General features: G+C 38.2%; 1 protein-coding gene across 2 annotated transcripts in view; it reads left to right on the top strand.

Moving 5' to 3' along the window:
* Positions 1-14,979, top strand: part of TDRD7 (tudor domain containing 7) — a 69,921-nt gene that overhangs the window by 5,989 nt on the left and 48,953 nt on the right. For both annotated transcript variants that reach the window (XM_019729177.3, XM_074330747.2), the window contains 4 exons: positions 6,507-6,719; positions 9,326-9,467; positions 10,426-10,639; positions 13,599-13,672. In XM_019729177.3, coding sequence (XP_019584736.3) covers positions 6,513-6,719; positions 9,326-9,467; positions 10,426-10,639; positions 13,599-13,672 — 637 coding nt within the window. In that variant the 5' untranslated portion in view covers positions 6,507-6,512. The remainder of the gene's footprint in view (positions 1-6,506; positions 6,720-9,325; positions 9,468-10,425; positions 10,640-13,598; positions 13,673-14,979) is intronic.

Here is a 14,979-nt window from a genome sequence, read left to right as displayed (position 1 = left end):
CCTCACAGTCGTGTAGTGGTCCTAACCTGGGCCTGCGCATGAGAACACTGGCTCAGAGTGGAATGGCCCAGAAATAATGGACCTAATGGTTCTCAGCCACAGCTTGGTAACGCAATTGGCTGTCTCAAGCAGTTTATAACAATCATTAAACTTTGTAAAATTTTTAAATAAAGATTCCTTTAATAGCTCACATGCATGTATTTTAGTGAGGAGGAGAGAAAAGGAGTGGTGTTAGGTAGATGGAGAATTTTTCATTCATTCATTCATTCATTCATTCATTCATTCATTCTGTGTTTATTGAGCTCTCGTTGTGGCTTAGGCACTAGGGATTCGGCAGTGAACAAAACCTTACAAATCCCTGCTTTCACAGAGCTTACATTCAAGTCGCGGAGACAGATGGTAAAATTAGCTAAAGAAGAGTATTTGGTGATGGTGATAAGTGTTAAGGAGTAAACCAAGGCAGGGAAGGGGTGTAGGGAGAACTGGGCAGCTAGCATAACAGTTCTGATTTTGAATAGGGTGGCCAAGGAAGGCCTTACTGAGGAGGTGACATTTGAGCAAATACCTGAAGAAGGTGAGGATAAGCGAGGACTTCCCACAGAGGGAATGGCAAGTACAAAAGCCCTCGTGTGAGGATGTCCCAGGTGTGTTCCAGGGAAAGCAGGGAGGCCAGCCTGGGGGGAGTGGAGGGAGTGACAAAAAGGGAAGGAGGAATTAAGGTCAGAGAAGTAGGGTGGGCACAGAGTGTGTGGGGCCCCTTTGGCCCCTATGAAAACTTTGGCCTTTTGTCTAAACCAGGAAGCCCCTAGAGGGTTTGGGGCAGAGGAATGAAGTGACAGGATTTATGCTCTAAAAGGATCACCCTAGCTGTGATGTGGAGAATAGATTCTAGGAGGTGAAGTGGAAGCAGAGAGACCAGCTCGGAGGCAGTTGCCCCAATCCAGACAAGAGATGTTGTTGGCGTGAACTAGGGTGATCACCGCAGCGGGTGAGCAGTGGGGGAATTGTGGATGGCAGTCGTGCTGCCCATCTTCATGTATCATTTAGTGTTGGTGATGGTGGTGACGGTGGTGATGGTGTCGGCGGTGGCGGCGACAGGGAGTTGAGAACCACTAATACCGAACCCCTTCATCTTACAGACAAGGAGACAAAGGCCCAGGAGAAGGGATTTGTCCCAGGAAAATAAGTGCTCTTTCCATAGTGGTATTGAACTTAGAGACACAAGCCAGAGGAAGCACAGGCACAACTTCCTGCCATTCCCCGTCCCTCCCCCAAATCAAGTCAAAATCAGTAAATCAACAGTTAGTTGTCAGCAACTTTGCTATTGAAAGAAATAGTAAACTTCTTTGGGTTTTAACTATGGAGTTTAACTATGATAGTTGCATTAGAGACAGTGAAACTGGGAGTTATGTTTGTGGTATGAGCCAGTCTCAGGTCAGACTGGGAAGTGTCATTTAGAAAAAAAACCAAACAAACAACAATCTAATAAATGAAGATAGGCAAACATGTGGTTACATAGGGTGGGAAAAGTGAAAAATAAGGATGAGCACTTCTGTGCCGCACAGATTAGCAGTGTTTTTTAAAATTTATTTTATTATCAGTTGCTTACTGTAAATACATACCTTGAATCTACATGAATATCTGAGAGTCTTGGGGCAGGAGGACAGGATAATTAGGAAGCAGGCCATAAGATATCTACTATGTCTTGGCAGAGTCCAGGTTCCAAAAAAAGAAGACACATTTAAAGAAGGTGGGAATTCACTCCTCAGTTTGACATGTAAGACCTTCCATAATCTGACCCCAGTCCTTATTCCTAGTCTGATTTGCGCTCCTGTCTCTGGTGTGTTCTGGGTTCTAATAAAATCTGCTCCTGCTGGGTTCCCTCTGGGTTCCTGCCTCCAAGTCTTTTTCTCCATGCTGTTTTGTCTTCTATGTTCCTCCTACTTGGAAACCCAGGCTCTCACCTATACTCTCATGGAGAATGACTTGTCTTTTAAAATGCTTGTCACTTTCTACCCCCTGTGTCAGTTAATTGTATTTATATCTCAGTCCTCCATGCCCCCTACCTAATAAAAGTTCAATGAAAATACAAGCATTACAATGGGATACCAAGCAGTATCAGTAACTCCATTTCATAACTGTATTGTTTTTATGAAAAGTCAAGAGTTTGAGTTCTGTGCAATAATAATAAAATACATTAAATACTATACTAAATAAATAAATAAGGTGAGATTAAGGAAGTAAGCATCGGCTTTCCAGCTTTCACTATACTCTGTGGCAATTAGGTTGTTCGGATGGGTGTTTGGGCCTCCCTTTAGCCCCCTTTTGCCCCCCCTTTCGCCCCCTTTTGCCCCGTGCCCCAGTTAAGTGTTCTCCTTGGGAGATCGCTGCTGGCAGCTGTTTCAGAGGCAAAATAAGGAAGACGGGGACATTTCAGAGAAAGTGCCTGTCTGCAGCTGTCCCTTTGACTTGGAATCCATACCATCCCTGTGAGTAGGCCGAGTCTACTGTTGGTTTCACACTGTTTTGTTCTCTTCACTCTGCTTACTGTCTTTCTTGACTGTCTTGTCTGTTGTTGTTATTTCTTCAGCATTTTGTTTTTTTGTTTTCATTTTTGTTGTCTTCCACACCTGTAGGCAGGGTGATATAATAGAAAGAATACGGTCCTTGGCACCAAACAGACTTGGACTAAAATCCTGGCTTGCATACATCCTGTGATATCTTGATTATTTAACTTCTCCGAGCCTTGGTTTTCTCATCTATAAAATGAGAATAATACTTTCCTCTCAGGATTATTATAGATATTACATTTTTTAAAAATAAAATTCTCAGGATTTACACAGAGAAATAAAAACATGTCTACCCAAAGACTTGTACTGTTCAAAGCAACTCTATGTATAATACCCCCAAGTTGGAAGCAACCCAAATGTGTATCAACATTTGAATGGATAAACAAATAGTGGTGTATCTACACAGTAGAATACCACTCACCAATAAAAAGCAATGAACTGCTGGTAGGAGCAATAGCATGGATGAAACGCCAAGAACACTCGGCGACAATAATCTGTAGTGCCAGAAAGCAGATGGGTGGGCAGACAATGTGTGCATGGGGGAGAGTTGACTGAAAATGGGTACAACTTGAAGGAACTTTGTTTTCAGGTTCATGGAGATATACTTTACACATAGTGAAAGTCACCCTTTTTTTGATTTACAGTTCTATGAATTTTGACAAAGTTATATAGCTGTGTAACTATTACCACAGTCAAGATAGAGAATATTTCCATCACCCTCAAAATTGCTTTGTGCTCTCTTTGCAGGCAGTCCGCGCCCTACATCCCCAGTGCAAGGCAATTCCTGATAAAATTTCTGTGCCTGTAGTTTTGTCTTTTTGAATGTTTCATAAATAGATCCATATAGCATATAATAATGAGTAGGAGTATGGAAGAGAGTGGGTATTCTTGCCTTCTTCCGAGTCTTAGGGAGAAATCATTCACTCCTTCACCATTGCATATCATGTTAGCCTTGGGTTTTGACTAGATACTCTTCATCAGGCTAAGGCGGTTCCCTTCTAGTCTTATTTTCTTAGAATGATCACAAACTTCCGTCCGATGTGTTTTTTCATCTATTGATATGATTAAGTAGGTTTTCTCCTTTAGTTTGCTGACACTGTGAATTACATTGATTGACTTATGGATGTTAAACCAACCTTGCATTCCTGGAGTAAATCATAGTTGATCATGATGTGTTATCCTTCTGTCATATTGTTGAATTTTATTTGTTAGGAACTTCTGCGTTTACGTTCATGAGGGATATTGGTCTTTTCTTGTAATGCCTTTGTCTGGTTTAGATGTCAGCGTAATGCTGGCCTCATAAAATGAGTTCAGAAGTGTTCCCTTCCCCTCTGTTTCCTATAAAATTTTGTGTAGAAGTGATATTAATTCTGCCTTAAGTGTTAGGAATTATTTGCCAATAAAGCCATCTGGGCTTTGAGTTTTCCTTGTGTGAAGGTTTTTAACTACAAATTCGGTTTCTCTAATAGATATAGGGATACTAAGGTTATCTTTTTTTTTTTTCTTTTGAGTAAGCTTTGGAATTTGTGTCTCTCAATGAATGTATCCATTGCATCTAAGTTACCAAATTTATTGGCATAAGTTGTTCATAATATTCTCTTTTAAATGTCTGTAGGACCTGTATTGACGTTTTAAAAAATCCTGTTATTGGTAGTTTCTGTCTTTTTTTTTTCTTGATTTATTTACCTGGAAGTTTATCAATTTTGTTGATGTTTTCAAAAAACTAGTTTTGTTTTCATTATTTTTTCCTTTACTTTTTTCTGTTTCATTACTGATCTGTTTCATAATTTCAATATTTATTTTGCTTTCATCTTTATTATTTCCTTCCTTCTACTTACTTTTAGTATAATTTTCACTCTTTTTTCCCTCAAGTTAGTAGATTTATCACTAATTTGAGACCTTACTTCTTTGATTACATAACCATATAATGTAAATTTACCCTTAAATACTGCTTTAACTGCATCTAGCAAATTTTTACATACTGTGTTTTCATTTTTTAAAAATATTGTCTGATTTTTTTGGAGCCTTCCTCTTTGACCCTTGGTTATTTAGGAGTATGTCATTAAATTTGCAAACACTTGGGAGTTGTCCACATATCTTTCTCTCATTGATACATAATTTAATTTTGTTTTCTAGTCATAGTATACTCTTTGTACAGTTTCAATTATTCTAAATTGGTCAAGGATTGTTTTAGGTCCCAGCATATGTTCTATCTTGCTAAATGCCTTATGTGCTCTTGAAAAGAATGTATGAGGTGTGATCAAAAAATGCAGTGAATGTTTACATTTAAAAAATTTATTACAGTAAAAGACACATTGCCATTAATCTCCCTCACTTCGAACACATTTATCCCATCATTCTTGCCACTTTCTGAAGCAGTTCTGAAGTCCTCTGTCCTGAGTGTCTATACTTCATCTTCCATCATGACAGTGCTCTGTGTCACACACCACTTCTGGTACAGCAATTTCTGTCAAATAAAAACATTACAGTGTGTCCTCATCCACCTTATTCACTGGATCTGGCACCGTGCGACTTCTGGCTCTTCCCCAAAGTCAAAATGACCACGAAAGGAAAATGTTTTGAATCGATTCAGGACATTGAGGCAGCCACAACAGTGCAACTAAAGACACTCACAAAAGAGGACTTCCAGGACTGCTTCAGAAAGTGGCAAGAATGATGGGACAAGTGTGTTCAAATTGAGGGGTTGTATTTTGTGGGGGGTTAATGGCAACGTGTCTTTTACTGTAATAAGCTTTTTTAATTTAAACATTCACTGTATTTCTTGATCATGCCTCATATTTATCTGGTCCCTTTTTCTTAGCCTTTTATAGATTCTTCTTCCTTTGCCCATTCCTTAAATGACAGCCTTCTACAAAGGCCCACCCTTAACTTTGTTTTTGACTCCCTGGACACCAAATGCCATGTATATGCTGAAGACCAACAAATCTATAACCAGCTCGGACCTCGAACCTAAGTTCCTGGTGACCATATCTCTGTAACTGCCCTGCGAACATCCCAACCTCCATATGTCCAAAATGAATTCACTCTCTTCCTCTCCTGCAAATCTGCCTCTATCCCGACCTCAGTGTGGGTCATTACTATCCACCATACTTCTAAGCTAGAAACTTGGAACTTCCTTCATCATCCAAAGTTAATAAATTCCTGTTGATTCCACCTCCTAATTACCTCTCAGATTGATCATTTGTTTATTCCCAAGGCCCTGTTTTCAGGTCCTCCACATTTCCAAGTATTCTTAAAGTCAGTATTTCTCCTTCTAACTTATCTTCCCCACTACTTACTTCCCCACTGAATAGTGATTTTCCTAAAATGCAGAACTGATCATTTTATTTCCCTATTCAAAATCCCTCTAAGGCCCCACATTACTTCTGGAGAAAAATGCAAACATATTAGCGTAATACAGTAGTCTCTTCTGGGTCTGCCTCTTCCCACCTGTCCTATCCCCGTCTTTTAGTCTTCACCTTGGAGTCTTTGTTCAGTCATGTCCAGCCACTTAAACACTAGTGATTCTCAGAACCAGCCATGTACTTCTCTGTCACCTCTGTGCCTTTTGCACCTTCTGTTCCCTTTACTTGGGGCTGATACCTCTCCCCACCCCACCCTAACACACACACCCTCTTCTTCCTTGCCTGACTGACTCCTTCTTGTCCTTCAGGACTCCATTCAGGCCTCCCTTCTTCTGGGAGACAGTCCCTGATAGCTTCCCTCTCCAGGCTTTGTGCCTTTCTGACATCCTCTGTGTTCTCATTGTATTCTGTGCTTTTCTCTGCACTAGCAGTTATTTCCCTGTATCGTTATAGCACAGAAAGTATTCAGTAACAATTTATGGAATGATCTAGCAAGGGTAATCTCTGAAAATCTATTTGAATTCACAGACTAATGAATCATATCGTGTAACCTTCTACTGTTCTCTTTTAGGTGAAGATGCTGGAAGCAGATTTAGTTTCAAAAATGCTACGAGCTGTTCTACAGTCTCATAAGAATGGAATAGCATTGCCCCGGCTCCAAGGAGAGTACAAATCCCTAACTGGAGACTGGATCCCCTTCAAGCAGTTAGGTTATCCTACACTAGAAGCCTATCTGAGAAGTGTGCCCGCAGTTGTCAGGATAGAGACCAGTAGATCTGGAGAGGTAAGGAGGTAACTGCATGTCAGAAGAGTCAAACCAATTCTTAACTGCCTGGCTGGCACTTCCAGTCTCCTAACGGTGAGAGAAGTCAAAGTGAAAAGTGCTGGATAAGTGGTTTGAGATTGGTAGTGATGGAACAGCATCCACGCACAGCCTAGATGCCAATTACTTTGGTTAACCCCTCAAATTCCTTCCATTGTAAAAATAAAATGTTAACCACATTGAATAAGAAATTTCAAAATGAAAGTTTACCTAGTCTCAACATCCATACAAAATAACTGAACCGGAGACCTTAACTGCCTAAATGTCACACCCACCCCTTATAATCCTGCTACACCTGTTTTTGCCTGGGTCACTAATGATCGCCTGATTACCAAATCTAGCAGATACTTTTAAATCCTCATCATTTGACGTCACTCATATCTGTTCTATCTGGATCCTAATTGGTCATTCAGCACTTATTACAGTGCCCTCCCTCCTGGCCACCTGTCTTTAGTCCTTCTCTCTGGCGTGTTCTTGCCTTCACACGAGTATAATCATATTATTCTACAATTTTAAATCCTTTCATTTCTCTGGAGTAATATTATATATTCATATTCTGTGGAAGAATATTTTATGTATAACAGGCAATTTGGTGATAGTAAGTGCATTTTTTATCATACATACCGTGACCCAGCATTTTCACTTCTTGGTATCTGCCCACTACATACAGTGTAAAAGATATGAACAAACTACCACCTAAAAGACAAACCAAAACACTCACCCCCAAAAAACAGTACGTTTTTCTGGGTACATTTCCATATATAGGTAAAGACATAGAACAGGTATGGAGTTTCTCACCAACACTTATAATAGTTGTTCCTCTGTTTGCAGTGGGTAGGGGGAGGCAGTGGGTGGAGGAGGAAAAAGGGGCCCAGGATGAGGAGAGTGGTCAAAAGGAAGGTTCACCTAACCTATAATAATTTTTATAAGGAGAAGGTATAAGTTAATTAAATATTATATTAATAATAAAACTTTCTTCAGCATCCCTGATTCTCCCAGACAGATTTAAGCTGTCCTTTCTGTCTACTTGGCACCTTGTAATACATCCAATATGCTACTTGACACAGTGCTTTCTATTTGCTCTCTTTGTCTCTCTCTTTTGCCTTCATAAGTTTACTGAGACTGAGAGATTGTTTTTTCATCCCTAATAGTTGGTGCTTGATAAATATGTGTTGAATGCATGAATGAGCAAATATCTGAATGAATTAATAAATTAATGCTTCATATGGTTACTAAGCTATAATTTACTCTTTCCGTATTTTGGACATTTTTAATGTTTCCACGTTTTGACTATTAGAATAGCCCCTACTGTACATATTTGGGTATGTAACTTTTTCTTATTTTGAATTATATTTATATAACATTTTCAGGAATAAAAATACTGGCCAAAGAGTAGGCACATGTTTTGGCTTGTGGTGTGAAGCCTCATTGCTTTATGAAGACTTATGCACTAGATGGGCTTTCAAGATCTTCTAGTCCCAATAGTCTGCATACTTTTTTCAAATATCCTAGATGTCGCACCAACTTTTTTAAAAGATAAAAAGCTGAGCTGCTGCGTTTTAAGCAGGTGCCGAGGGTCCGGGGTCTCTGCTTGCCCTGGACGCTTACACATGCTTGTCAAAGTGAGGCCCCTGCATGGAATCCTATGGCTCCACTGGCCAGTTGGAAAACCCCAGATCTAAGCCCGGTAAAACCCTCCTTGACAGCTGCGAATACTGAGATTAGGGAGGTAAATTGATTTGCTCTAAGTCACCCGGCTAATCTGTGCCGTGGCAAGACTATGAGTTAGTGGTCTTTGAAAGGTAACACAACATAGCAGTTACATGTACATACTTTGGATTCAGAGAAATAGCCAAGCTGTGTGACTTGGGAAGGTTGCTTAACTTTTGAGCCTCTGTTTTCCCATTGTATAAAATGGAATAAAATATATCCCACAGATTATATGAGATAATACCTGCAGATCCTGGTTTCTTTTGGTTCATTTGTTGATCCCATAGTATCTAGTACACTGTAGATGCTTAATAAATACCTGTTTAAGCAATAAATGAAATTTTCAATTTGTGGAAAGAAGATTATTCAGTGTGCTAGACTGTATTTGATTTCTCTTGTAGAAAACATAATTTTACTCTAACGTTATTAAGGAGAGAGAGACATGAAAACTGTGTTTCCCCAAAAATAAGACCGAGCTGGACCATGAGCTCTAATGTGTCTTTTGGAGCAAAAATTAATATAAGACCCGGTATTATATTATATTATATTATATTATATTATATTATATTATATTACATTACATTACATTACATTACATTACATTACATTACATTACATTATATTACATTATATCTGGTCTTATAGTAAAATAAGATCGGGTCTTATATTAATTTTTGCTCCAAAAGACGCATTAGAGCTGATTGCCCAGCTAGGTCTTATTTTCGGGGAAACACAGTATTCGCATACAGCTCTATTTGGGACATGGAAACTCACTAAGATCCACTTTTTAAAAATGGCCTCTTGGCACCAGTGAATCTGAGAAATGCTTCTCCTCTTACTTTGCCTCTGTTGAATAGATGACTTGCTATGCCGTGGCCTGCACAGAAACTGCAAGAATTGCTCAGCTTGTGGCTCGTCAGAGGAGTTCTAAAAGGAAAACTGGGCGGCAAGTTAATTGTCAGATGAGAGTGAAGAAAACCATGCCATTTTTTCTAGAAGGTAAAGATTTTTGACATGCTAAACATTGTAAGCCTGTCTGTGCATACACTGACATATGGAATTATGGAAATATTGCTTGTGTTCATGATAAACACTTGTATTACTATTCATATGTCAAGGACGAAATCCTGAAGCTATTATTTCCATTTGCAATTAAGTGAACATGATGAGCATGACTTACTAAATGCAGTGACTTCTCTGTGTGAAATAACTCAAAGTAGATTTTAGTTAAGCTTATGGCAAAATGTAGTTTTATTCTTTTAGGTTATTTGAGGGAAAGCCTCATCTAGAATGTTGGCTGAACCAAGAACCTATGATTTCATGTCTCATTTTGCAAATCATGCCTTTTAGTATAAATCCTCTATTTTCAGAAAAACATGAATTATATAATACACAAAGGTGTTAGTTATATAGGCAACCCAGCCTGTGTTTACTGAACACTCATCTCAAGAAGCTTGCAATCAGCTCTAAAACTAAATTCCGAAGAAATAGTTCAATGGTAATAGAGTGGAGGCCTAACTGCCACAGTGAGCATTTTGGGTAAGGGAGCAATCATTGTGAGTGAGAATGGCAATGTAGGGCTTTAAAGTGATGGGGAGCCGTGAACCCAGACCTTAAATTAATGGAGAAGAGATGGGAGGACCGAGATCTGGCTGACCGAGTGTGCTGCATTTGTAAGAACGTGAGGTAGCTGCCACTGAAGTGTTAATTGATGAGTAGAGGGAAAATAAATGGCTAGTCTAGGAGATGAAGCCACATTTTGAAGAGCCTCATCTGCTAAATACTCACCAGTCTACTCATCTCTTACTGACAAGTCCTCCAGGGCCAACTTCCTCATGTTCTTACACACTGTTCTGAGAATAGAGACCCACAGATCACATCTGGACAGGGGAGAGACGTAATGAACCTAGGATTTGGGAAAGCTAATTGATTCCATTCTGTATGTCTAACTTCATAGGAAAACCAAAAGCAACCCTCAGGCAACCAGGATTTTCTTCGGATTTTTCTATCAGCAAGAAACCCAATCCAACACTGTTAAGAGACAAAGGAAACTCTCTTGTAGTTAAGTGTGATGTTGAAATGTCACCCTACACGTTACACACAACTGTTGGAAGTGAAGTATTGAAAGATGTTCCAGTGCACAGGCATGTGACCATGTCTCCTAGCAACAGGTATTTGTTCTTTGTCTGGAAGGATAACAAATGTTAAAAATGCACATTCAGGAAAAGAAGGAAATACTTTGTTTTGTCTAATGTAAGTTCATCTGTAGTAGAGAAATGCATCATTACTAGTAAGTACACTTTTCCTGGCTGCATGACTGTCATTCTCTGACTATCTCCATTTTATGTTTTCTCTGCCTTTTTGGTAATCTGTCCTTGTGAAATTCATTTTAAAAGCTCTCACAAGTTGTTCTAGGATCCTGTTTCAGCATAACTTACAACTTTTTCTAAACATCTTATAATTAATTTTGTAAGTTTTAAGTAAAATCTGGTTGATTTGTACACGGCACTGTGCTCCAATGATCACATGATCGTACAGTAGCATAATACATCCATGCATCAGAAGACTAGACTGGCAGGAAGAGCACAACCAGAAAGTCTTAGTTTGCATGCTGCCATTCACTAGCCGGATAAAATAAGTGAAATTATTTCATCTTTTGGGACTGTGGTGTCCTCATTTGTCCAATGAAAATGTTAGCTAGGTGATCTCAAATTTTCTTTCTGGCTCTAAATTTTGTGGTTTTATAAGGTAACTCAACTCAGCAAACTACGACCCATGGGCCAAATCCAGCCCATTGCCTGTTTTTTAAAGTTTTGTAGGAACCCAGCCACATCCCTTTGTTTATATGTTGTCTGTGGTTGCTTTTGCACAACTGCAGAGTTGAGTAGTCGACAGAGACAGTAAACAGCTTGGGAAGCCTAAAATATGTACCGTATTTCCCCAAAAAATAAGACCTCAGTGGACCATCAGCTCTAATGCATCTTTTGGAGCAAAAATTAACATAAGACCTGGTATTATATTATATTGATTATATTATACTAATATTATATTATATTATATTATATTATATTATATTTATTATATTATATTATATTATATTATTATACCCAGTCTTTATTTTTTATTTATTTTTAATTTTTAATATATTTTTTAGACATTTATCATTTACATCCCTCACACAGTGATAACCCCCCTCCCCCCATCTACTACCCCTCTGACATCGCATACAGCCATTACATTTTATATTATGCCCAGTCTTTATAGTAAAATAAAACCAGGTCTTATATCATTATATAGTAAAATAAGACCGGGTCTTATATTAATTTTTGCTCCAAAAGACGCATTAGAGCTGATGGTCTGGCTAGGTCTTATTTTTGAGGGAACACTGTATAATACTAAGAACCAGGAAAATTACTTGAATGAGAAGAAACAGTCAACAGATACCAACACCAAGATAAATCAAATGTTGCAATTATCTAACAAGGATTTTAAGGCAGCTGTCATAAAAATGCTTCTGGGAGCATTTTATGAAAAAATAAAAATTCACCAAAGGAGTGGAATATAGAAGAAAAGAACCAACTGGAAACTATAGTACTGAAAAATGCAACACTGAAATAAAAAATGCACTGTATTGGTTGGAGCCTGTCCTCTCAACCACAAGGTTGCTGGTTGGACTCCCGCAGGAGATGGTGGGCTGCACCCCCTGCAACTAGCAAAGGCAACTGGACCTGGAGCTGAGCTGTGCCTTCCACAACTAAGATTGAAAGGACAACAACTTGATGGAAAAGAGTCCTGGAATTTCACACTGTTCCCCAATGAAGTCCTGTAAAAAAAAAAAAAAGAAAATGTACTGGATGAGCTCAGTATCAAAATGAATATGACAGAGGAAAGAATCTGTAAACTTGAAAATGGAAAAATAGAAATGACCCAATCTGAAACAGCAAACAGACTTCAAGAAGTCAAACCAAACCAAAACAAAAAAATAGCTTGCAGAGCCTGAGGGACCTATGGGGAAAATAAGAAAGATCTAATATTTGTATTATGAAAATCATAATGTCAGTTTTACTGACAATGGATTTCTCAGTCGCAACTGTGGAGGAAGAAAATGGCACTTTTCTGAAAGAAGAAAAACTCAATCACAGATTCTCCCTGGGGTACCAAAAAAATGTATACAAGTGGACACTTTGGTCAACGTTACTCAAGCAGTAGTTCGCCATAATCAGAAGTGTCTGGATGCTGATGGTAACCACTTTGAGCACTTCTTGTAAATGCAGAATCAAACGTGCCTGTATTCATCTTTTGTTATTGGTATATATTGACTATTACAATTTTAATAGTTTTTCCTTTCTTCATTCTATTTATTCTTACAACATTCACACTCCCTTGCATGTACCAACCACTGCCCTAGGCACTGGCAACACAGGTAATTAAGACACTTGGAGTCTAGTGAGGGAGACAGACACGAACACAAATTATTTCTGTGTGTGTGTGTGTGTGTGTGTGTGTGTGTGTGTGTTTCTTTGTCCTCAGATTTGGAAAAATCTATATATATCCAATATAATTCATATAAAATTATTTTGGTGAGTGTATGAGGTGGGGAATCTATGTTTATTTTTTTCCTAAGTAGTTATTTGAGCAATGCCCTGTCTGGTTTGAAATGCCACTTTTATCATGTGCTAAGATATAATGTAAATTAAGTGTTTCTAAGCTCTCTACCATTTTACTTATCTGTCCAACTATTTTAAACGTTGTAACTTTATAATACATTTCAATATCTGGTGATAAAAGTCCCCCATTTTTTAGTTGTATTCCAAAATAGTCTTTATGTTCAACTCTTTATTCTTTGCATGATTTTCTTTATTTTATATTGCTTGTTCCTTAAAGGTGATTTATTGAAGCTCTGACTTCCAAGTTAAAGTCCTAGTTTAAATTTAGCTTTTAATACATTTTTCTCTGGTTGCATATGAATCATGAAAGCTGATTCCAGGTATATTTTCATTTCTGCTCATCTTGAAATATTTTAATGACTTGTTTTGCTGTTCATTGCCACAGAAATGAAAAGTATAGAGTTTAAAACTGGGTATTGACTTTGCTATTTGAATTTTAATTTACTTTTTTTTAATACCTTAGGTTTAGCCCAAAGGCATCCCTTCCACCACCTTTTCAGATGCATCCCTCAAGAACCTGTACTAAGGAAATGAGTGGTATGTTTTCTAAACATTAGCTTCATGATACATCTTGGCTCCTGGAGCCTTAGAGCCCCAAGAAAAATATCTGGTGGTGGCTTTTGACACTCACTCTCCTCTTCTCCTACTTGGAGTATATCTTACCTAATTTTAAGTTATGAATTGAAATGATCTAAAGAGGAAATAAATAATACCTCCAAACATATAATTATTCCGACTTGAGGCCTTCCTCAAAACAGATCTGTTTCATTCCCACGTGTCACCTGCAGAGATACTTGTGTCCCTTGTTACCCTATCACTCATTAGAGGTTAAGATTGAAAGTACATAAATATGGGACCTAAGTTCATAAAGTAATTTCAGATACTTTATCATGTAAAAACTGGAACCCTAAACTGTGTAGTGGCCACTAATCATTTAAATATGAATATAAATGATTCCTCAGGTTATAAAATCCAAAAGGGCTGTTACGGAAACAATTGGAGACATAATAAAGTCAAAGAATCTGAAGATTAGAAATGTACCCACTCTTATCCTTTCTCCTCCAATCAAAGTGTAAATGCCCTGCTTATAGACCCACCTAAGGGACACAGTGTTTTCAGAATTAGTACTTAGGTTGCATGAAATTAAAATGTGATATTAAATGATTTGTTGCTTTAAGTATGATTCTTACTGAATTGAAGTCATTTTTTTTCCATAAGAACACATCTCCATTATTTCTTATAGAAATTAATTGAATAATATGATTTTTGTGTATATCAATTACTTTGACATATGCATTTTCTGAAATATAGTCATGTTTCAGTAAAGTCGTATACCCTTTAGAGGTAAATCCTTTTAAATTAGAGTAAACTTTTTCAGCACAACAAAGGGGACTTGTTTCAGGAGGATTACAATTCACACGGCAGCTGATATGCACTCATTGTTTTCTTAACAGCCCTTTGGGATTTTATAACCTGAGGAATCATTTATATTCATATTTAGGTACTTAGTGGTCCTTACACACAGTTTAGGGTCCCAGCTTTTAAATGATGGAGTGTCTGAAATGATTTTATGAATTTAAGTCCCATATTTACATATTTTAAATTTTACCCTCTAATGAGTGAGAGGATGACAGCGAACACCAGTGTCTCTGCAGGTGCATGGTTGTCCACAGCCTCTCCTACCTGCTGGCAGCCTAGGGTACTTCCTGGATTTGTTTAACAGAAGGTACAGAAGCTTAGGTGACTCCAGTGGCCCCACAGGGCAGGTGTACTTGCGGACTCCAAACTGTGCATCAACTGTTGACACTCTCTTTAAGTGGCATATGGCCACTCCTGAGAAACTC

The sequence above is a fragment of the Rhinolophus sinicus genome, chromosome 16 (genome assembly GCF_057876585.1).
Source record: "Rhinolophus sinicus isolate RSI-liver-muscle chromosome 16, RSI-T2T, whole genome shotgun sequence".
Lineage (NCBI taxonomy): Eukaryota > Metazoa > Chordata > Mammalia > Chiroptera > Rhinolophidae > Rhinolophus > Rhinolophus sinicus.
Note: the sequence above shows the minus strand (reverse complement) of the source record. Positions and strands in the feature narration are given on the sequence as shown.